General features: G+C 40.4%; 2 protein-coding genes across 5 annotated transcripts; both read right to left on the minus strand.

The window, feature by feature from the left end:
* Positions 1-1021: 1021 nt before the first annotated feature.
* Positions 1022-19474, minus strand: cpz (carboxypeptidase Z). Of its 3 annotated transcripts, XR_013207813.1 has the most exons (12): positions 19128-19474; positions 18501-18530; positions 17461-17835; positions 16744-16959; positions 15853-16088; positions 14913-15074; positions 14467-14628; positions 14244-14379; positions 13833-13972; positions 2815-2914; positions 1951-2690; positions 1022-1656 (listed from the first exon to the last, which is right to left on the minus strand). XR_013207813.1 is itself a non-coding variant. In XM_077246566.1 (11 exons), exons 1-11 carry the CDS (start codon positions 19267-19269, stop codon positions 2344-2346), a joined length of 2046 nt encoding a protein of 681 aa, XP_077102681.1. In that variant the 5' UTR covers positions 19270-19474; the 3' UTR covers positions 1022-2343. The 3 variants fall into 3 exon arrangements, 2 of the variants coding, with proteins under 2 accessions (XP_077102681.1, XP_077102682.1); XM_077246566.1 differs by having other exon boundaries at positions 1022-2690; XM_077246567.1 differs by having other exon boundaries at positions 1022-2690; positions 15892-16088; positions 19128-19358.
* Positions 19475-20278: 804 nt separating this feature from the next.
* gpr78a (G protein-coupled receptor 78a) lies at positions 20279-22938 on the minus strand. Of its 2 annotated transcripts, XM_077246570.1 has the most exons (4): positions 21582-22938; positions 21382-21495; positions 20907-20959; positions 20279-20809 (listed from the first exon to the last, which is right to left on the minus strand). In XM_077246570.1, the coding sequence occupies exons 1-4, from the start codon at positions 22250-22252 to the stop codon at positions 20718-20720; spliced, it is 930 nt and encodes a 309-aa protein (XP_077102685.1). In that variant the 5' UTR covers positions 22253-22938; the 3' UTR covers positions 20279-20717. The 2 variants fall into 2 exon arrangements, with proteins under 2 accessions (XP_077102685.1, XP_077102684.1); XM_077246569.1 differs by having other exon boundaries at positions 20279-20959; positions 21582-22606.
* Between the last annotated feature and the right edge of the window lie 898 nt (positions 22939-23836).

Consider the following 23836-nt stretch of genomic DNA (forward strand, 5'->3'; position numbering starts at 1 on the left):
ACGTGTCTTATTTAGTGTTCAGAATATAGGTGTAATATTCTGTAATGAGAACTCTCTAATATACTGTAGCCATTAAAACTGAGTATACTTCATGGGTGCATTACTATTACATCTTTAAATTGAATGTGACACTGGATTAACCCCTGCCACCAGTTCATTTATGGGTCAGTGGTAAAGTGGTTTAAAGGCAAATGGAGAGTTGTTGTGCTAAATCTGAGCTAACATTGCTGAGACTGAGACAGGACTGATGCACAATTACCATTTCCTTGGATTTCCTCTTGGATTTTGCACAACAACCAGGTTCAAGAGCAAACTCAAAACAGAAATTTAAGGAACATAAATAAATATCCTTAGTAATAATATTACGGAAATACAATGATGTGTGTTCTCTCTCTCTCTCTCTCTCTCTCTCTCTCTCTCTCTCTCTCTCTCTCTCTCTCTCTCTCTCTCTCTCTCTGTTCTGTAGGCTAGATTTCCTATCAATCAACCACCAGGATCAAAATCCTAATATATTTATTATATGTTTTCTATTTCCATTGTTTAAAAAAAACGCATCGTACAGTAACCACGATTAATGTAATCAAAACATGTACCTAAAGTTAGTTAGATAGAGCTGATTCGTCATTATATAGACTGTGTTGCCATCTAGTGGTTCAAGAAAGCACTGTAGCCTCCTAACTGCATAAAGCATTTGTACCAAGATTTTTCATATTACTAAACCTTTATAAAAAGTTTGACAATAGGGGAAAAAAGAATATTATAACAGAATAACATTATGCTGTACCCTACAATGTATGAACTACATCAATGTTTTAATGGTATTCCTTGACTTGTACAATTTTAAATGAATAGTTTACTCAAAATGAAAATGTACTCACCATCATTAAATTTTTAGTAAGACTGCCTTTAAGGAACTTTCTTTTTATCAGCTTATTCCATTAGGAATCCTCATTTAAATATTTAAGATAATCCAACTTTAATGTACATCGAATTGTAGAATGAAAAAAATGATAATCAGAAATTGCACAGAAGTTTGTTTTTATTTATCTTGCACACCTATCTTTAGTCCATGCCCATTGTTTTTTTTTATGGCTAATTAAAACAGTACTTTTAACACTTTAATGACAGCCTCAAAAGTCATGCACTGAACATCCTGTTAGAAAAAGATGAATATGCAATATATGCCCTGATAACAGATAACACACTGCAAAAGCCACAGCGAAGCTATCATTTACTATATGCAATGCTATCCATCCCATGTCTAGCTGCCAAACTTTATCAGAATAAGCTGTTTATAGCTGCATTTAGGGAATTTGATCTAGTGCTGAACAAAAAATCAACGAGAACATAAAATAATACTTCCTCTTAGTTTTACAGGTGAATTCTGTTATATGACGCCAGTCTGATATACACGTTTGGAATAATTACGACTCTTTTTTTTATGTTCTTGAAAGAAGTGCTCTTATGCTCAAATGCTGCGTTTATGTTATCAAAAATTCTGTAAAACTGTCATGTTGTGAAATGTTATTACAAATTAAAATAACAATTTGAATATATGTTTAAATGTAAATTAATCCAGTCTTCTTCCAGTCTTCACTGTCCCGTGAACCTTCATTAATCATTCTTATATACTGATTTGGTGCTCAAGAAACATTTCTTATTATTATCAATGTTAAAAACAGTTTTTGATGCATTAAGTTTTATGGAAATTGTTATACACTACCATTCAAGAGTTTGGGGAAGGTTAGAAAAAAAGTACTTTTATTCAGCAAGGATGCATTAAACTTATCAAAAGTAACAGAAAATACATTTATAATGTTACAAAAGATTTATATTTCAAATAAATGCTGTTCTTTTTAACTTTTATTAATCAAAGAATCCTGGAAATGTATCATGGTTTCCACAAAAATATTAAACAAAAAAAATTCCAACATTGATAATAATAAGAACCATTATTAATAACTAAGCACCAATAACAAATCAGCAAATTAGAAACATTTCTAAAGGATCATGTGACACATTATTAAAAAATATTAATATACAAAACTATTGTTTTAGATTGTAATAATTTCACAGTATTACTGATTAATTATTCGTAACTCATTTATTTTGATCAAATATATGCAGCCTTAGTCAGTATAAGAGATTTCTTAAAAAAAAAAATCCTAATTATTCCAAAGTTTGACTTTTTAATAAGATAGTCAATTTACCAAAGAAGTAATGCTTCACTATTCCCAGTGGTTAGCTGCACATCTATAGCATGTGGTTATTAATGCCACCATCGTGATGGCTTGGGTGCAAAAAGTTAGGGATCAGGTTGCTCTCCAAGGGTGTTAGTAGTCCCTAGTAGTTCCGCAGGAGCCAGGTAGGCGCAGATATGCCTAACTGGCTGAAATAAGCCCACCACCAGGGCTTCTCAGTTCTCTCCTCCCCGTTCTCTCCAAGCTCCCGCTGGCTGTACTGCTCAAACTGATTAAAGGGATCAAAACGCTCATAATTGTCCAGCTCAGGGATGTTAAAGTAGTCAATATAGGGTTCTCGTGGGGCCTTCTTCAGCACAAAGTCCACTCTGCCAACCTGCATGTTCTTTGGCAGGTTAATGCGCTTAGATACTTTAGAGTAGCCGGTGGCAGCTGCAGTCAGAATGTGAACACCTGGATTCAACAACCTCCAGTAATCACCATTCTCAGCTGTAGAGAGAGACAGAGGCTACATCAACACTCATTTACAACTGCATTATTCAGTGCAAAGAAACACAAGAGGTTTGTAAAAGTGTGTTGAAGGTTGCATTATGACTTTACTATAAATTGTTACCTGTAGTGATATCATGTCGCATCCCTCTAACAGATATTGTTGCTCCTTTGATGCCATTTCCATGTTCATCCTTTACAATGCCTTTTATACCTCTGTGGACCTGCAAGTAACAGCTCAGAATGATGAAGTTGGTATTTACCTCATCTAGTGCCATTTAATCCTTTCTCTCAAATATAGATACTAGTGTAGTTAGGGGCCTATAGTCCCATATATTTCAAGTGTTCCAGGTCTTGTTCTTTCTTTTATGTGTGCAATTAAAAAGAAATCTAAATAATTGAAACAAAAAAAAGTTATCAAAACAGTCATCCTATGAGATTGGACTAGTCCAGTGTATTGCTGCATTTTGGGGCAATGTTCATTCATTTAATTTGTTACATACCGTTAAAATGTTTGAGAAAGTTGAGGAATATGGAAACATATGAAGGATAAATTATACAATATCAGCATCTCCTAACATTGATTTAACCAATTACATAAAAGAATAAGGAGTGCCCTTGGAACAGGTGTCCAAGCATGCTGTGGTGTTCACAGATGCCTTTGTCACCGGCTGGGATGCCACGTACAACGGGCATGCGGTGTCAGGGGTGTGGACAGGCCCCCAACTGCATTGGCACATCAACTGCCTCGACTTGCTGGCGGTACGTCTCGCTCTGAGCAACGTAAAGAGGCCGGTGCAGGGCAGGGACATACTGGTCCGTACAGACAACACTGTGACCATTATGTACATCAACCGGCAAGGTGATCTACGCTCCTGTCGCATGTCGCAACTTGGCCGCTATCTGGACTCCTCAGGAGTCAGAAGCATCTGAGCTCGATTCGGGCCGTTCATGTCCCCGGTGTGCTCAACCATGTAGCCGATGAGCTATCAAGAGCTGCGATCCCGGGAGAGTGGTGAATCCACCCCTAGGTGGTTCAGCTGATTTGGGGAGAGCTCGGGGAGGCCCAGGTAGACCTGTTTGTCTCTCCAAAGACCTCCCACTGCCGGCGGTTTTACTCCCTGACCAAGGAAACACTAAGCAAGGATGCACTGGCACACAGCTGGCCCCAGGGCCTGCGCAGATATGCGTTTCCCCCAGTGAGCCTACTTGCACAAACCCTGTGCAAAGTCAGGGAGGACAAGGAGCAGGTCTTGCTGGTGGCTCCCTATTGGCCCACCTGGACCTGGTTCCCGGAACTCATGCTCCTCGTGACAGCCACTCCTTGGCCCATTACTCTGAGGACCTTCTTTCTCAGAGACGGGGCACCCTGTGTGCTTATCAAGCTCAAGGCGTGCCCTGCCCGCTCAGGTTGAGTGCTCAATCCACGAGAGGCATTGCATCCTCCTGGGCGCTGGCGCGTGGCGCCTCGCTAAAAGATATCTGTAGAGCTGAGGGCTGGGTGACACCTAACATGTTCACTAGGTTTTATAGCCTATGCTGTAGAGCCGGTCTCGTCCCATGTTTTCACCTTAAACGGGTAAAAGCACTGAGAGGCCTGGCTCTGTCGACTTATATGGTGCACTATAGTGCTCCAGAGTGAAAAACCTGTCGAGTCCTCCACCACCCTTTGGGGACGGACGTAGCAGAGTATTCCGGCGCCAGGCCTTAAGAACCTACTGAATCATTGAGAACTGGGTCTAGGCTGGGTGCCATATGTGCGACCCTGCAGGGTTTCCATATGTGTATTTTCCTCGGTTGCTCCTAAACGGAAGCCCGTGTCTTTCCCTTGGGCTAAGTCACCCCAGTATTTCATATGCAGTACAACCTTACGGGTTAGTCCATATGTATATCTCCACATAACTTCTTTGGGGAGGAATGTGGCTTCCACAGCATTCTCCGTCATTCAGAAAGGGCACACTTTCCCAGTGTTATCCAATAGTCTCACTGTATGGGTTACCACGGAACAATAGTGACAGATAATCTCTGTGTAAGCCCTTTCCTATCGTCCTTCCAGGCAAGAAGGGGCAGGAGGCTTGCACAGGGCGCTGGAAGGGGGCAGCAGCACTTTGGTATGGATTCCTATTAGTAAGTCCGACATACGTCGAGAGTAATCGACTGATAGGGAACGTCTCGGTTACATATGGTAACCTCGTTCCACAAAGAAGGGAACGGAGACCTACGTCCCCTCGCCACAGCTCCTGTTCCCTGCTGCGCGGCCAGGTCAACTGCTTGGCTCCTCAGCGAAAAACTGAAGTGTAATCGCACATGCTGCTCATTATATACCCACACTGTGTGGCAGAGTAGTTGCTGCAAATGATTGCATGCCAATGTGCATTGGCTTGTTATAGTTACACTCAAAGTCGATTGGTCTCTTTAGCTAGATTCCCATTAGTCGATTCGACGTACGCCTTTATTCCCTCCTTCAGGGAACGAGGGTTACCATGTATAAACGAGACATTTTCACTGGAAACCGAAAGTAACTCACTCCTGCTCAGTGCTCACAATTCTTGCATCTGGGAACAATACAAGTCGACACCATCATGACTAAAAGTTTGCTAAAAAGTATTTCCTACTTAAGCCATGTCGTATTTACAATAACTATGAGATTTACAGTAACTTCACATCCTTGTAGAACTCGTAATTACAACTTGTAAGCTGTAAGTCTCACGAGACTTCCTATTTCCAACTTACCGGGACGTTAATCCTCATGTTGCAAGGTTAGTTTTCCGCCTAGGAACGTTGGGGGGAGCGGGGAACGTCGCCATTCTCACCAGAACAGGTTATTAAACCCTTCAAATGATTTCTAAACGGTTTTATTAAGTTGAAATAGTTGCCGAATGCCCCTTTAATGTCCATATTTGCCTTCTTCAGCTTCCTCAGGAAATATAGGCGTTGATGGGCTTTTTTTAGGTTGGTCAAGGTGTTTTGGCGCCAGGTGAGGGTGTTGAAGATTTGTCTACTCCAAAGTATCTGATGCTGGATACCCTCTCCACAACTGCACCATCAATGCGGAGAGGAGGGGGGACAGTGCCCTTCTTGCGAAAATCCACAATCATCTCCTTGGTCTTGTTCGTGTTTAGCATGAGATTGTTCTCCTTGCACCACAGCTCTAGTCCATCCACCTCCTGTCTGTATGCTAACTCGTTCCTTTTGGTAATGAGCCCAACCACTGCAGTGTCGTCTGCGAACTTCACTATGAGGTTGCTGTCATAGTGAGCTCTTCAGTTGTGCGTGAGCAGTGTGTAGAACAGTGGGCTGAGAACGCAGCCCTGGGGGGAGCCAGTATTGAGGATAATGTATGATGATGTAATGTTATTAACTCTTACAGACTGGGGTCTGTTGGTCAAGAAGTCCAAAATCCAGTTGCAGAGTGATGGAGCTAGACCTAGTGCTGCTAGTTTATTCACCAGTGTCTATGGGATGATTGTGTTGAACGCAGAGCTAAAGTCCAAGAAGAGCAGCCTCACGTAGGAATCCATGTTATCCAGGTGTGTGAGGGACTTGTGGACCACAGCAGCGATGACGTCAGCCGTCGAGCGGTTCCCCCTGTAGGCATACTGGTGATGGTCAGCTGTTATGTCGATGGACTTTTTTATATGTGATATAACCACCCTCTCAAAGCACTTCATTGCTATTGGTGTAAGAGCAATCGGGCGTAGTCATTTTGACAGGACACTGTGGTGGCCTTTGGTACTGGGATGACGTCTTAAAGCACGTTGGTACTGTGTCCTGGGAGAATGAGATGTTGAAAATATCCGTCATGACATCTGACAGCTGGTAGGCACAGTCCTTCAGGACCCGGCCCGGAACCCCATCGGGGCCTGCAGCTTTTCGGGAGTTTATTTTCTGCAGTGTCATCCTGCCCTCAGCTGCTGTCAGACTGAGAGGGGGGTCCTCCTGTGGAGGTGTGACACTGGACGTGGAGGTGTTGTTTAATGCCTCAAACCGGGCATAAAATGAGTTAAGGGCGTCAGGTAGTCGGGGGTCTCGGAAAGAATTTAAATTTTTCTTGCTGTAATCCATAACACATTTGATGCCCCTCCACATGCTCAGAGGGTCATTTGAGGAAAAGTTTCCCTGGATTTTCCGAGCATAGTTTGATTTTGCCCCCCTTATGCCTGCCACCAGGCCTCGTCGGGCTGCCCTCAGTGCGTCTGCATCTCCCCCCCTAAATGCAGCATCCCACTCTCTCAGGAGGCGGCACACTTCTGCATTCAGCCATGGTTTCTGGTTGTGAGAGGCCATGACAGTTTTGGTGGTTGTAACATCCTCAACGCACTTTTTGATGTAGCCCAGTACTGATGTAGTATATTCCTCCAGGTTCACTTTGTCCCCCTCCGTTGCTGCTTCTCTGAACATCTGCCAGTCTGTGGTGTCAAAACAGTCCTGCAGCATTGGGACAGCTTCAGTGGACCACACAGTGATGGTTTTCTGTAAAGATTTTCCGTTGTTTAGTATGGGGCAGTATGCAGGGACAATCATGATAGAAATGTGGTCTGAAGCACCAAGGTGGGAGCGGGGGGAGGCTCTGTATGTTCCATGTCTATATGTATACACTTTGTCGAGTATATTTTCCCCTCTAGTGCTGATGGTGGCGTGCTGGTGCAACATGGGGAGTATATCTTGCAGGTGAACATGATTAAAGTCCCCTAAAACAACATACAGGGCCCCCGAGTGTTTGTTTTGCATGGAGCTAATTATGCCGTGCAGTTCCCTTAGGGCAGCGTTAGCATTAGCTTGTGGGGGGACATAAACAGCAGCTATAAACACGGCTGTAAATTCGCTTAAGAGGTAGTGCGGCCGGCATTTGATAATCAAGTATTCAACTGCTTCAGAGCAGTCACTATCAGCCACGGAACAGTTTGTGCACCAACCTTCGTTTACATAAATGCAGAGTCCGCCTCCTCTTGTTTTTCCCGGCAGCTGATTTCGGTCCGAACGGAAGAGAACTCGCCCCTCGAGCTGGCAGACGGAATCCGTAATGTTGCTATGAAGCCAGGTCTCTGTCAATACAAAGACACAGCAATTCCTCATCTCCCTCTGGCACAGTCCCAGTTTTAGTAACTCCATCTTGTTATCCAACGCTCGAACATTGGACAAGAAGAGTGATGGGTTGGCCGGTCTGCTGGTCTCCTTTAACTTAGCAAGCAGCCCCGCTCTTTTTCCCTTCTTCTGTTTCCTTGTACACCGCCTCCTCTTTCCCTTGTAGTGGAGTAGTCTGTTCCTCCATGCTGCTGTCCTCAACAACTTCAGTCTACCTAACATCGTTTTGAGCATAAACGAAACAAGACAGTTTTTATTTAGTTCCAAGAGCTCTGACCTACTAAACTTTATCGCTGTAATCGTGCTAATAGTAAACTTAGTAACACCGGGAGCTAGAGAAGCCGTTTCAGACCTGCGCGCTGCCATATTATTGAGCATCTTACAGCTCTGTGTAGAATGCCACGTATTCCAATCTCAAGTTTACGTAATTACGACATGGCGTGAACGCAGCATATCCATAACAGACTAGTGGGAGTGGCCTTGGACACAAACATTCCCAGTGCATTATCGATTGCTCCTGTCTGCCTTGCGGTCTTGCTGTTGGTTTGTGTCTGTAGCTTCATATATCTTTCTGTTTTGACTCATTATTTACTACCATTCCCTGTTGTTTATACTGCTAAATACAACTTATTCAACATCACATATTAACCTGACATTGGTAGCTTCAATCTAAATTGTTGCTAGCACAACAAGCTACTAATTCGCTAGTCTGTTAGCGTGCCATCCGTGAGCTCTTTATTTATTTATTTAGCTTGCGCCTTTTACAAATCCATCAAAGCTGTGGTAAGTAGAATCAGTCAACAAACACGATGAGGGATGTCATCTTCTCCTCTTATTGTGACTTGCACTCCATGTAACATGTATAGCATAGCCTTCTCTGTCAGCACAGGATTTACATGTGATAAATGCAGGGAGATAGTCAGGCTGACGGAGAAGATTTCAGAACTAGAAACATGCATCCAAACTTTAATTGAGGTTAATTGTAAGAGTGCAAGGGCCTTAGATACTGCTTTGGATGCGACTAGCTTAGAGAACACTGTACATTGTTCGGTTCCGGTTGAAGTAGAGCCCGTGCAACAAGGCAATTGGGTGACGGTGAAGCCGGTAGTCGCGGGACAAAACCGCTCTTCCGTTACGATTACAACATCAAATAGATTTTCCCCACTCAGTGAAACACCCACTGAGAATCCTGTTGAATGTCCCCTAGTTATTGACGATTCTATTACACGGAACGTGTAACCATAGTCACCATAGTCACATGTTTGCCAGGAGCCAGAGCAAAATGACATATTAATTGTCATTTAAGTGAAATTACCGAACTTAAATATACAAGCTTGATACAAATTATCATTCTAGAAGAAAATTTCAGATGGCACTTAGAGGCTTTTGCATCTGAACTCTTCATATAGAGACTGTGTCTGTTCCCCGAATTAGGAAATACAAAAAACTTCCAAACCCATCCAAGGTTAAAAATGTAATTGATACTCAACAAATAAAAAACAGATTTAATACAAATGAACAAATGATAAAGCTCGGTTTGCTGAATATTCGATCCCTTACTTCAAAAGCACTTATTGTTAATGATATGATTACAGACTATAACCTATATGTGCTGTGTATGACAGAAACCAGGCTAAAACCAAACAATTACATTACTTTAAAATAAGTCCACCCCCCAAGATTACTGTTATAAACATGAACCTCGTCTGAAAGGCAAAGGGGGAGGTGTTTTTTTTAGTTTAGTTTAGTTTAGCTTATTTAAGAGTTTGACTAGGCAGGATATTGAAGGACAAAACCCTGAAATGTATCAAACAGAACACATACTCAAGACAACCGTATATACCCAATTAAAGGAGTAAAACAAATGCATACAAAAACCTGAAATGCATCAGGCTTCATACAAGGAGAACCTGCAAGTTATTTAGAAAACAGTTTAAGAGCATGTGGAATAAAAGAAAGTTCATGTCTTTTTGATTTACTCCTGGGAACAAAAAATTCCCTACGCTGCCGTAGTAGGTAAGTAGGTGGTGGAGCCACAGACATGAAACAATGCAGTGGTGATGAACTTTTCCTTGAGTAGTTTTGTAAAAGTATGTATAGTGGCCTCGTCGCACCTCTCACTCAGTGATGGGAGAGAAGAAGTTGGAACACCTATTAACCGACAGCAACGTTTTTGGACCCTTTCTAACTCATCAGAGAGACCTTTTGGTAGTCCACCCCATACTGGACTAGCGTACTCAAGAACTGGCCGTATAAATGTCAAATATATTTTCATTAAAACATCACATGGGAGACCCGCGTTTTAAAATTCAGTGATTGTTAAATCATCGGCATATTTCACCGGAATTACTGAAGGAGGCAGGCGGGAATCCAAGCTGTTTATGGAGATGACAAAAAGCAGAGGGGATAGAAGTCCTCCCTGGGGAACACCAGCTGAAATTGGGTAGGACTTAGACACACAGGAGCCCCACTTCACCTTTTGCTCTCTGTTACTCAGGTAGCTCCTTACGCTGAGCCAAAGTGGACGTCTGACATTCATGTCAGCTAATGCATAAAGCAGTTGACAATGATCAACTGTGTCAAAAGCTAGAGTAAAATCAACAAAAACAGCCTGAATGTCCAGTTTAGGATTGCTGTTGAGTGCTTCATTCTAGTGTTGCAGAATATGAATCAGTGCAGTGTCAGTAGATCTGTTCGCCATGAAGCCATGTTGTAATGGTTGAATTTTAGCAACTGTATCCTCCAGAATGGCATCTCTGAGGATTCCTTCATACACTTTTCCAACACAGCTGAGTAGTGAAATCTGCCTATAATCTGTTGGAAAACTGGGCTTTGTTTTTTGGGGAACAGCCTTGACCATAGCCTCCTTCCATTTTTTTGGAAAAATATTATTCTGCAAGCACATGTTAAAGATATCACATAGTGTTGCTGTAATTTATAGTAATATTTTCAAAATTACTAAGAAGTCTACTTTTAAATATAATTCTTTTGAAGTGTTGGTGCTTAATGTAACAATATATAGTGCAAATGATAACTCAAGTTTAAGATTTGTGCTGGCTACTGTATACAGGCCACCAGGGCACCATACAGACTTTATCAAATAATTTGCTGACTTTCTATCAGAGTTAGTACTGGCTGTAGTTAAAGTCCTAATTGTTGGTGATTTTAATATATATGTAGATAATGAAAAATATGCATTGGGATTTAAAGACATTCTTAACTCTATTGGAGTTAGACAACACGTGTCAGGACCTATTCATTGTCGTAATCATACTCTAGATCTAATATTATAACATGGAATCAATGTTGATGCTGTTGAAATTCTGCAGCAGAGCGATGACAACTCAGATCATTATCAAGTCTCGTGTAAACTTCATTTAACCAAGGCTGCAAAGCCAACTCCATGTTACAAATATGTTAGACCTATCACTTCTGCCACTAAAGATTGCTTTAATAATAATCTTCCTGATAAGTTTCATCATCTCAGCATCCCAGATAGCTTAGAAGAACTCGATATTGCGACAGAAACTTTTAACTCTCTCTTTTCCAGCACTTTAGACACAGTTGCTCTGTTGCGCTTAAAGAAGATCAAAGAAAATAGTCCAAGGCCGTGGCACAACGAGCACACTCAGGCCCTTAAGAGAGCAGCCAGAAAAATGGAGCGAAACTGGAAGAAAACTAAACTAGAATCTAATTATTGGACAAAAAACTTCCTCACGTAATAACCTAGAATACTGTCTAACACTTGATGGCTGCTCTGTCAAGTCCTCGTCGTCGGTTAGGAACCTGGGTGTGCTCTTTGATACCAATCTTTCATTTGGTAAATTACGTCATATGCTCTCAATGACAAATGCAGAACAATTAGTTCATGCGTTCATGACATCAAGGCTAGATTATTGTAATGCTCTAATGGGTAGTTGCCCTGCACGCTTAATAAACAAATTACAGTTGGTCCAAAACGCAGCCGCTAGAGTTCTTACCAGAACCAGGAAGTATGACCATATTAGCCCGGTTCTGTCAACACTGCATTGGCTCCCTATTAAACATTGTATAAATTTTAAAATATTGCTGATTACTAACAAAGCACTAAATGGTTTAGCTCCCAGTACTTGAGTGAGTTCTTAATGCATTATAGTCCTTCACGTCTATTGCGATATCAAAATTCTGGCCAGTGGATAATACCTAGAATATCAAAATCGACTGCTGGCGGTAGATTCTTTTCCTATTTGGCACCAAAACTTTGAAACAATCTTCCTAACATTGTCCGGGAAGCAGACACAGTCTGTCAGTTTGTCAAATCTAGACTAAAAACACATCTCTTTGGCTTAGCATACACATAACACATTATAGACGTCTATAATTCAATGTTAGGCTACATAGTTTAGATCAGCTGGAACCGGGAACACTTCCCATAAATCCTCATGTACTTTGTACATCATAAGAAGGATGGCGTCTACGCTAATATTTGTCTCTCTGTTTAACCCGAGGTTTACCGCAGTCCGCAGGATCCAGGCCGTATCCAGATCTGATGAAGGACCTGCGCCTGGACACGACAACAACGCAGTCCTGAAGTGTCAACTAGTCTCTCCCTTGTGAAGGCCTCCTTCCCTTTACCTCTGTACTGATAAAACGTTGTCGGGATAATTCCGATTCACGTGGCTACGGCTACGCGGCTGCAATAAAAAATTCTCAGAGCCACCAGGCACTGTTTTATGCAAATGATCGGCCGGATCGCATTAAAGAATTTTCTGTTAGAGCGGTGTCGTGTTAGCAGCCACTAAGTTAATAACTAATGATCGTTGCGACGGAAGTGAATCAATCAAAACTAACTTTAGCTGGACAATAACTTTATTCTAGAGCTGCTGTAAAGCCAAAACAATCTCTGTTACTTTAATTTCCTATTATTACTCTACAGCTGTTGAAACAGTCTATATTGTTAAAAACGCTATATAAATGAAGGTGACTTGACTTGACTTGACATTATGAGTGTTGATGTTTTCCTATTTGGCAAAAGGGAAGACAACTTTCTTTGTTTTCTCTAGTCAGGTGGCACCGTTTTTTTAAACGCCTTTTTTGTTTTTTAAAAGCCCATTTTGCCAGCAGTGAAGAACCCTTTTAGAGATAACATATTTAGATGGAGAGGATCTCAAGCTTACTAGCTGAAGACATTACCATCACAGCACTATAACAACCCTAATGAAAAGACCCTTCACAATAGATAATGCTTTACAATGAACTCTGTTAGAGAGCTAAATATGGCAATTTATCTGTTCAATAAAATACCTTACTCATCTGTGGAGTAAATGGTAAATGGACTGCATTTATATAGCGCTTTCACAGACCGAATGGCCACCAAAGCGCTTTACATAGTTGCCTCACATTCACCCATTCATACACACATTCATACACACATTCATACACCGACGGCGGTGTCAGCCATGCAAGGCGCCACCCAGCTCGTCGGGAGCAGTTGGGGTTAGGTGTCTTGCTCATGGACACCTCGACACTTGGTCAGGTGGAACCGGGGATTGAACCACCAACCTTTCGGTTTGTAGATAACCTACATGAACCACTGAGCCACTGCCGCCCATAGTAATAAAAATGGCACGCCATCTCCTTTTACAACATTTCAAATCCCTCAGTTCTCGCCATCTCCGAACAGCCAAGCCAATGTTGATTCTGGTTTTATCACAAGCTCTGTTGTGTTTTCTTTTGCCAGCAGACTCTCCTCTGTTCTGCATTTTTTTTAAGACAGATGATTCCCCTTGGGTTGGAGATTTAGCTGCTCCATGTCAACCTTTCTCACTCATTGTGACAACTAACCTACGCCACTGCCACACCATACAAAGTAGCTATTTTTATGATTCCATAAATCAGAAAATACTGTCAACAGCCAGAATTAAAAATGATAAAGAAATTTAAATCAAGAACATATTTAGAATGTGAGGAAATAAACAAACAAAAAAACAAAAACAAAGATAAGTCTAGACAAAGTCCAGCAGCTGCAACTTTGAAATATATGCTTAGCTAGATGACGCAAAAGAAGAGTGAACTCACAGACTCCATGAAGCTGAGCAGAGCCTCCTTATTCCTGAGCCACTCAGGGTAGAGCTCCACCTCAGAGGGGAATTTATCACAGCCCAACTCCACTGTGATCTCATAACAGTTACTGTGCAGGTAGTTAAAATCTGACATCCCTGAAACAATAACATAGACAGACAAGGGGAACAGAAAGTGTCAAGTGTGGACAACATGTGGACACTGACAAAACACGCACTGTATGGCAAAATGTCCTCATGAAGTTTTTTGGGGGATTTTTTGGGGAATGTCTCACAAACTGTACAGCTAGATGGAGATTTTACACAAAATAAATGGCTTGCTCATTTTGCTCATGGATAGGTATGGCTACATATTTAACTTAATTAAGCCTCAAAGACACAATGATTCTTCTTTAAGGAAAGCATTTACCTCCAGAAAAGCTATACCACAGTGCTCCATTGGTTATCCCTCCTTTATTGGCAAATGAGGCTCCACATCTCTCTGTGTCATTGTTGGACATAGTGGCATGGGAATCTGCATATATCCTAGCCAACTGCCTAAAGATCTACACACAGGAAATGGCTTTGTTATGCAAAATAAGTGTGTGCAGGAGCTTCATCTGCAACAGTTGGAGAAATATACATTTACTCACTTGTTCATCTGGTGTGGGTGAGTACATCCTTTCTTCTTGGGGGTGTCTAGAGAAGTCAAAGGGGTATGAGATGACCAGTTCTCCTCCATGCAGACTGGCAGATATAACAAAAGGATAGGATCTTATCCACTTCATTACAGCATATGTCTCTGGTGCAACTACCTGAAAATAAATAAATAAAAAGAAATGAACACAAGATGTCCAAAATTTCAAAGTTTCACTTTGCTCACCACTAAACCATATTCTGCAATTTTCACTCGATAGTTTCACTGTATGAACAAGGTATTGTCACTATATTGAACATTACTATAATACAGTACATTTATATGAAAGTAACTTAAATATATATACAAAGGTTATTCAAATATTCAAACAGAACATGAATCAAATGCATTTTTGTTATATAACTGTACATTTGATAGAGATGGGAATGGATTCACTTCTACCTTATTTAACCAATAGGATTCAGGGATGGGTATGTGGTCACTACGGAAATGTCTGAAGCGACGCCGATTGTAGAAGATGGAGGTGAGGTCAGGGAAGTTGCGGTTGAGATCGAGATTCTGTGCGTTGGCCCGACCGCTGGTCCATCCATTGTACTCATGACCCTAAATGTTACAAATCCCACCAGTCAACAAAAAATCATCGGCAAATTTTTAACAGGGTTTCAAAGAGTACTAAATATGTAAGGACATTTGTAATACTCTTTTTCAGTTTAAATGTAAGACATTTGCTACACATCAAACTAAATTACCAATTAAGGAGTTAAACAATTTAAGACATTGGATGGATCAGAAAGCCAAAGAGAAAGTCACTAAGAACATTAAGAAAGAGGCGAAGGGTTAAAGACTGTAAACAGTGAATGAAAATTTATAAAAAGACAGAAAACATCAGAACGAGGCAAAGATACGTCCGTTAGTGTTAAATGAATAGACCAACATGGTTTTTATCCTCTTATTTAAGATTAAATTTTTCGTCCTAAAATTGTTTCCAACACAACACATTATATTCTTCAGCATCACCCGTGGTGATCAGTAAAGAGATTTAGATGAATCTACTATTAGTTTAACAAGCTATTGTTAAAATACTGCTGTGTTATATGACAGAGAAAATGCGGGCAATCGTCAATTAGAGTGGTTAGTCAAGGCCTCCCTCTACCAGTTGTCCTTTTCAGTTCATAGCTGAATCACTAGACCAATTTTTGCAATGGTTTTTATTTACAAAGCAGTGATAAACTGTGCCTTTAAAACACAATTATTCCACAATGGCATGGACTTCCTCCAAGGCCTGACCTGTTCTGGAGGACACTCTCTGGTGCAGGGAGCTTGGCATGGTCAGTCAGCCGACAAACAGACAGGCAGACGACTCGGACAACAAAATATTTACTTCCTGGTAGATGTTTTCGGGGTCGTTCCTATCGGCTACCTCAGAAGCGGCAATCTCGTAGCCATCAGGATTCATGGAGGGCAGGATATGGATGCGTGTGGTGTTGATGAGGGTCTGAATTCGCTCATTGCCCAGCAGAAACTCAGAGCACAGATACTGCGCCATGTATATCAGCAGCTGTCGGCCGAGAACCTCGTTTCCATGCATGTTACCAATTAATTTGATCTCAGGCTCCACTAGAGGGCAGTGAAGAGACAATTGGGAACAGGAATTTAATCAAAGCTTAATTCAAAATAGTATTCTAGAATAGTACTCTTGCTATTGTATAGGCTGTGCGTCCCTTGCCTGCCCTGATGAGCCGCGGCACTGTGAAACAGTTGTGCTGCTTAATGTTCTTTTGAGAATATTCAAAAGAACTACATTTCTGTCATGACAACTCTTAGAGTGTTTGGCATGGTAACGGATATGGAATTGTTGATATGTTTGGTTTTGGCGTAATAGATCTGCTACGCTGCTGTTGTTATTGCTGCTGCAGAGCAAGTACGGGACTTGCTACTGCCAATACATACACGACACACTGCAGTGAGCAAATAAGACATGCTGCTGCTGTACAATATAGAATACATGAATTACCTGTAGCAGATCTATGTGTAGATGTGGACCCGTAGCAGATCAGAATGATGTGATTGCAAGCACATTTAGTTAAGGACTTATTAGCTGGCGCCATCTAGATTTTCATGACATAACTTTGTATTTCTTTGAAATAAAAATCTTTTATAATATTATAAATGTGTTTACTGTCACTTTAGAGGCATTTAATGCATCCTTGCTGAATACAAGTATATGTTTCTTTGATTAAAAATAGGTAACTGTTGTGTACCTCATACTCACATAGGTCATGTTGTCCAGGGTTATTAGAGAATTCAATAACCAGCAAGTCTTTTCCTTCCACACTGCGTCCAATGCTATATGTATTTGAGATATGGGGGCATTTAGCTGCTGTCTTCTTCAGGATGCTGAACATCTGAGAGTTGGAATGGTAAGTGAACTGAAGGATAGTGGAAAGACCACCATCAGATATGTTGGCAAAAGCCACATCCTGCTTTTCTGAGGGGAAAAAGTATGTTTGTTATTTAAATACATACAAGTACTTAATAAATTAGCCTAATTTTTAAATGGATAGTTCACCCAAAAATGAACATTCCGTCATCCTTTACTCACCCTCAAATTGTTCCAAACTTGTATAAATTCCTTTCCTCTGCTGAACACAAAAGATCAAAAGAAGATATTCTGAAGAATGTCAGTAACCAAAAAGTTGATAGGCCCCATTGACTTCCACAGTATTTTGTTTCCATATACGATGGAAATCAATGGGGCCCATCGACTGTTTGGTTACTGACATTCTTCAAAATATATTATTTTGTTTTCAGTAGAGAAAAAAAATTCATACAGGTTTGGAACAACTTGAGTGTGAGTAAAGGATGACAGAATTTTCATTTTGGGATGAACAACCCTTTTAATACTTTTTAATTAATCATACTATATAAGCATATTAATTCATATTTTTTATGAACTTATATTTTACTTTAATCACTCCACAATTCTCACCTCTTAGCTCTGACAATGGGTCATGACAACCCTCCTCACTGCTAACAAAGAATCGGTCGCAGTCCAGAAAGTAAGGCCATGCCATTTGGATGGTCTCAAAGGCATGGATACAGCTTTTTTTCACCATCTCACACGAGCTACGACACGGCTTCATAAGTCTGCCATCTTGACAACGTGGAGCCAACACTGAGCAGCCCAGCAGACGGATGTCTGGAGAACACTCTCCATTCAGCAGCCCATGGATCACGCTCAAGAGAAGGTACTCTGCACCCATCTCTAATTCCTGTCGTGAACGGTGGCCCACAATGTTGGGGAATGTGGTGTGGCTGTAGGGCAAATCCTGACAGTAACCAAGCACCATCTCTATGCACTGCGCTAGAGACAGGAGAGAAAGGATTTGAATTTAGAATCAGTTTGAGCTGCGTAGATGAAGAATGTGTTGCAGGTGGTTAATTTAATATGGAAACTAAAGTGTATTGTATCGCTCCAAGTTCTTGAAATGGAACAGTTTGTAGAATGTAATATGCAGTGGAATGTTTTTAACACTAGATTTTGAAAGGAGGGTCTCATAAATCAAATATATGGAATATTTTACATTTTCGAGAAAGAAATTCATGGCTACTTCGCTTATTCAGCCTATTAGTGGCAGTTTAGTAATAAGTACCTTCTTACAATTACAGTATGTGACACCCAGCATGACAAGACATTAATGCTCGTTTAGTACATCAGATTAATTATTCGTACTTATTTAAGCAAACAGCTCCTTATAAACCATCTCACAACTTTTACTAAATCACCCTAAGGCCTTTAAAGGCATATCATGTCTTTCCCTTTCTTCAGTGATGTAGACAAGCCCCATCTTGCAGTGATGTTTGGTATTCAGAGTACCTTTTCCCCCATACCTTACAGACTAGAGCTGTGAAACAAAAAAGGTTTTGCACTCTATTTCAGAACACCATGCAACATGATAACAAATATAACAATAGGTACATGCAGCAACCTGACTCATATGCACAATGGAATAAAAGGAGTATACTTACGCCTCTCTTCTGCAGGTGTTCTGCATCTTCCTAAAAAACAATTATTCACAGAGGATGTTACAGCTGCTGAAGTCAGTGCAAAGCTAGTCTCTGAAGACTAGATGGCAGTAGAGTACACAGTGGAAAGAAAGACATCTTTCTCAAGGGGAATATTGCATGACAATGTCAAGCCTTCGCACACTTGATGCTTGCATTTGTAAATGCAAAAAAGTTATTTGATCTCTGAGCATTTATACTGCCAGTCAAAAGTTTGTTCACACCCTCTCGTTCTTATTATAGCTATTTACACATTTTAAATGTATAGTTCATTTTAACTAACATTTTATACTAATGCATATGCTTTTTACACTAATGTTTTGCTTTTTTTCCCCTTTACTAATAAAACAAATTATTTAAAAACGTTAACTAAAAACAATTATTTAATAATAATAATAATAATAATAATAATAATATACATCACAATTTATACTTTTTTTTTAATTAAGACCATGATAAATCAATTCAAAAGAGCATTCAGACTAGTTGTGTAGTTATATTGCCTACACGTTTCCAGTTTCCCCTCACATAAAATTGCAGTTAACAGTAGCCTACTAAAATGGGTGCAACACTGAATGAATGTAAGGTTACCTATTGCTGCTTCTTCCGGTTCACATCGTCGTGGGACGCTCAAGCATGTCGCCAGTGCACTTATAAGAATTAAAACCGTGAGCATTTTGTTGTCCATAAACTGAATGATGTGGCATTCGCAACGACGTTCAAAGTTGATCATCTTCCGAAAAGTCCCGCTACCCCCATCGCTTAAGGGAGAGCCTGCACGAGCACCGCTGCCAAATGATCAAATTACAGCAAAAAAAAAGTTTCTCCCGCGGTGGGCGGCCGCTCTTCTGCTGTGTCTGGGACCCACTGTAATTACAGTCTTTTCAGAAAGCCGGACTTCACATTTACTCCTTTTGAGGTATAGACTTGCTTGTTTCAAAATAAATGCCGTGTTAAAGAAAAAGAAAGGGAAAAAATACTTTCCATTTTCAAGAACGTGACTAATCCCTGTGTGAGGTAAAATCACTTGCCTGGATTCTGAAAGGCGGGTCCACCTGGCTAAATAAAGACCCACACTAAATTGTTTCAGACCAAAATCGAAGACAGCTTATAAATAAAGAAACTCAAGACCTGCAAAAAGCAGTATATCGTATACGAGTACGAAACTAATATTTATTTACTAGAGAGGATGTGGAGCCTTTGCAAGTAAAAAGTAGGCCCATAGGCTACAAGTAGCCTAGGCCTAGGCAACCACGAAAGTTATATCTTTTGTTTTAAATTCCACATATTTTCTCGCTTGTTGTTAGTATTTCATAGGTCAAAGGAAAGGACACAAGGGTCAAATGACAATGCATGGGGGAAATGTACCTGCACATTTCTTTATGACTTTAAATTGAATTTCTGAACATGTAAAACTCGATAACTTAATGTGTTTTTAAATTGTTATTTGTTTACCAATACAGTAATTCTAAATTGTGCAATCTCCTTTTATAAATAACTCATTGTAAGCTGTGCATTTCAGTATGTCTTGTTATGATTGATGTTTAAAAATGTTTCTTATTCAGGTGACTTGTCAACTGTAATTTACTTCTAAAAGACACATAACTTCTACCAGAAAAATAACAGTGGCAACCAGAGTGATGATGGCAGTTTGGTAAGGCAACAAAAGAATTATTAGAATATTAAATCAAACAGAAACAGACATTTTAAACAAAATTTCACCTTTCAAGACAACACTGGAGTGACTTTAGGACACGTTTTAATAGCCTTGTGGTCCTGCCAGAGACTGCACTTAGCAGAAAATGGTTCTAAATATTTAATTACATGAGAGATTTAAGTTTGTATTTGTGATATTTAATTTAGTATTATAAAGTAATATGTGTTGATGGATGGCAGAAAAGTAATGTTTATCCAAATAAATGTCATGTGGCAACATACATCTATACAATTCTTACTCTTCTACTATAACTATTTTTATTTCAGAATGTACATTATACTTCACATTATAGGAATATGTTGTGAATAAAGAGTCAAATCCCAGATGAATGTGCAAATGGTCTGATGTCAATAAAAGAAAATCCAGTGATTGGCAAAGTTTGTGGCCTCCCAAGGTTTCAAAAGACTAAGAAATTATAGGCAGTTTGGTTTGGCATTTTCACCTGCTCTAGTGACAGTTTTCCTTCAACTTGTTAACTCTTTGTGAGCAGCATTCATTTTCCATGTCTGAGGGGCTGCTGTGACCAGACAGTGTGTATGACTCCCGTCCCAAAATCCTGTTAAACAATTCAAAAAGGGCCTTCTTATATTGTTGCCGTAAGAGGGAGTAGACGAAAGGGTCAGAGGCAGCTTTGCTGTACACCAAGCACTTACTTATGATCCCCCAATAACGGTCGATTTTTACCGAAGGAGTCAGTTCAGTCAGTCTATGAGAAAAGAAGGATATTAGGCTATTATAGAAACATTCAACATGGCACTGTATTGAGTGAATTGATGTATGACTATGCTGGAAACAATTTACAAGTGTTCTTATTTTCTAATCTGTAGTGTGTAGGATTATTACAGAGGTTGACTTTAATCATATTACATAATAGGGCCCAAATGCAACAAAAAAAAATCCTTTTTGTTGAGCAAATAAGGGGTAAGTGTTCAATACAGAAAGACATTAAGATATACAGTAGTTAACTTTCACAAATAAACCTACTCTGAGAAATAATAACTGGAGTTTTAATAACTGTTGTGCATAGGCCTGTATAAGTATGGACATTGAAGTAAGGGCATCTATTCCGGTTATCAAAAGTATGTGCACATCTCCATTCTACTAAAATTTATTGTCATAAAGCAATACCGTGTTATGACATAGGGGGCGAAGCACAGGACAAACGACCCGATGAATATGCAGATTTTCTTTATGGCCCTCTTTCTCCTTTTCTTCTGCTCCAGTAAGCACCGTTGTTTCACACTAAAAAGTTTTTTTTTTTTAATACGTCACGAATACACATGCTTATATGTAACAATAACTGTTGCTATATAATGTTTTAAATGTACCTTGGGTGAATGTCGACAAGCAGCATGAGTGTCTGCACCGTTATAACGTCTATTCTCTTACAATGGAAGCGAGCAACTTGTAGTACTTTCAGGTAGGTAAAGCATAGGATGAAAAGACAGAGGGCGAAAGTACATGCGTGGAACACTGTGGTGAACACTATGAAGTGCCCACGGCTCCCATCATCGTCTCCCAGGTGCACAGTGCATGATGCGTACGCGGGACTATAGTCGACCCACGACAGCAGGACAGCAGCCAGCGAGAATGCGAGCGAGTGAAGCCAGGCATAACTGACCATCAGCGCGGTATTCTTGAGTCTCATTTTGCTGGAATAAGTCAAAGGAAAAACCACGGCTATCCAGCGGTCTATGCTGAGAGCTGCCATGCTCAACATTGTGTTGGTAGTCAGAAAAGTATCCATAAAACTCACCGTTTGGCAAAAGTGATCGCCGAACGGCTTTTGTCGTTTTATGACCCCAAATAGTGTAGAAGGCATGTTGAGAACAGTGATGAGGATGTTGCAGAATGAGAGGTTCATGATGAAGATCCCTGGCACCTGTGCACGAACTTGTGCGCTGCAGGTGAAACATACGAACACTAGCAAGTTCGCCACGAGTGACACAACTGCAATTACAACGATGAGTAACTCCAGAAATATTTCCAATAAGTTCATGTCTCTTTCTAAAGTAAACAACTGCTGATTTGTTGCGGTGTTTTGTCCGTGATTTCCCCGTGGGTCCTCGTTGGCTCATCTTTGCTGCTTTCCATTCTGCTTTGGTAAAAATGAACGGTCACTGACGATGACTGCTGTCCAGTGTGCTGAATAGCCTATAATCTCTGAATGACTCGATTACCAATACCATCGTTCACATCCTTTAATTAAGCTCAATCCTGACGTCCACGTTGACTAGGTTAAAATTATCATATTTGTATGAATGTATTTTAGGCACCGCAAAACAACACGTTCGAGGGTGAATTGAGAGCGCGCAGTCGGAGCGCGTGCTCGTGCCCATTAGAATTCTTCTCTGAGCGCTCCGGCTCACGTGCAGCCAGTTTATTGCATGTGACGTTTGCTTGATAAACATGAAGTTTGGCCAGCGGGAAAGATGGAAGAGATGGATTCTTTTAAGCCTAAGGAAGCTGCACAAATCGGTTCAAATATAAAACCGGCTAATTCATGTTTTGCAGTAGCTTAAGTTTTGAGGTCTTGTAGCCTATTGTAACATAAAACAAATTGATTTCTCAGAAAAATCAGAAGCTTGATTATAGGCAGAGGTGTAAAGTAACGAATTACATTTACTCGCGAATTATAGGGTATTCACAGCAGTATAATTGTGAGGATTCTTAACAGGCTGGAACCTAATAAAATGGAAATAAAGATTGAAAACAATGGAAATAGAGCTGAAGTTAGCCATTGATCAGTGAAGAATTATAAGATCATTTCTATATTGCATAGCATATAGTGCTTGACTCACTTAAATTGTTCATGTGCACAACATTTTCTTCATTTCTTTCTTGTGAGAACAAATGTGAAACGTGTTTCTTTCATACGCACATGCAAACACAAATTTGCTCAGCAGGTAAAGCTATTGGCTATGTTTCAACATCACTATGGCAACTTGTAAAGCATGTGATCTTTTTCCATCTTTCGAGGGTTGTGGCAAGCAGGATGAGGTCGAGGGCTGTGGGAGGACAGCGCGAGGCCGGTGCCGTGATTACTGATGAGCGACACCTGCGCGTTGTGGCACACCGGTCTCGTATTTCTCAGGTAGGAGCGGAAGCATAAAAGGAAGAGTAACGACAGTGGAGATCGAGAGAGGAACAGGCCTGGTCTTATGTTGTGTTTCGTTTTATTTTATGTGACAGCAGTCGTCCGTGAGGTGCTGCTGTCGTTTACTTTCGATTTGTATTTTTTTTGTATTTTTTTTTATTAAAGTCTTTAAATGTTCGCTGGTTCCCGCCTCCTTTTCCCCATAACAACGAACTGCATTACAAGGTTTTTTTCTTCTTTAAACACTGAGGACAATTTATGAAACATGTTTGTCAGGGTAGTATTTTGAGGTGGCTGATCTGCAAAGCCTACAATAGGACTAAAGACCCCTTAAGTATTTTATTTCTGGTTGAAAATTTATGATCGAAAAGTTATCTATTGAATCCTGAAAGAAAACCAATGCCTTATCCTATACTTTAAGCAACACCAAGGAACCTTTCCTCTGCGGTCGCTATGGCAGACGTGTCATTTAACCTATTGTAAGTT

Source organism: Siphateles boraxobius, unplaced genomic scaffold (assembly GCF_051911475.1).
Source record: "Siphateles boraxobius isolate OS27281-9 unplaced genomic scaffold, OSU_SipBor_1 29, whole genome shotgun sequence".
Classification (NCBI taxonomy): Eukaryota; Metazoa; Chordata; class Actinopteri; order Cypriniformes; family Leuciscidae; genus Siphateles; species Siphateles boraxobius.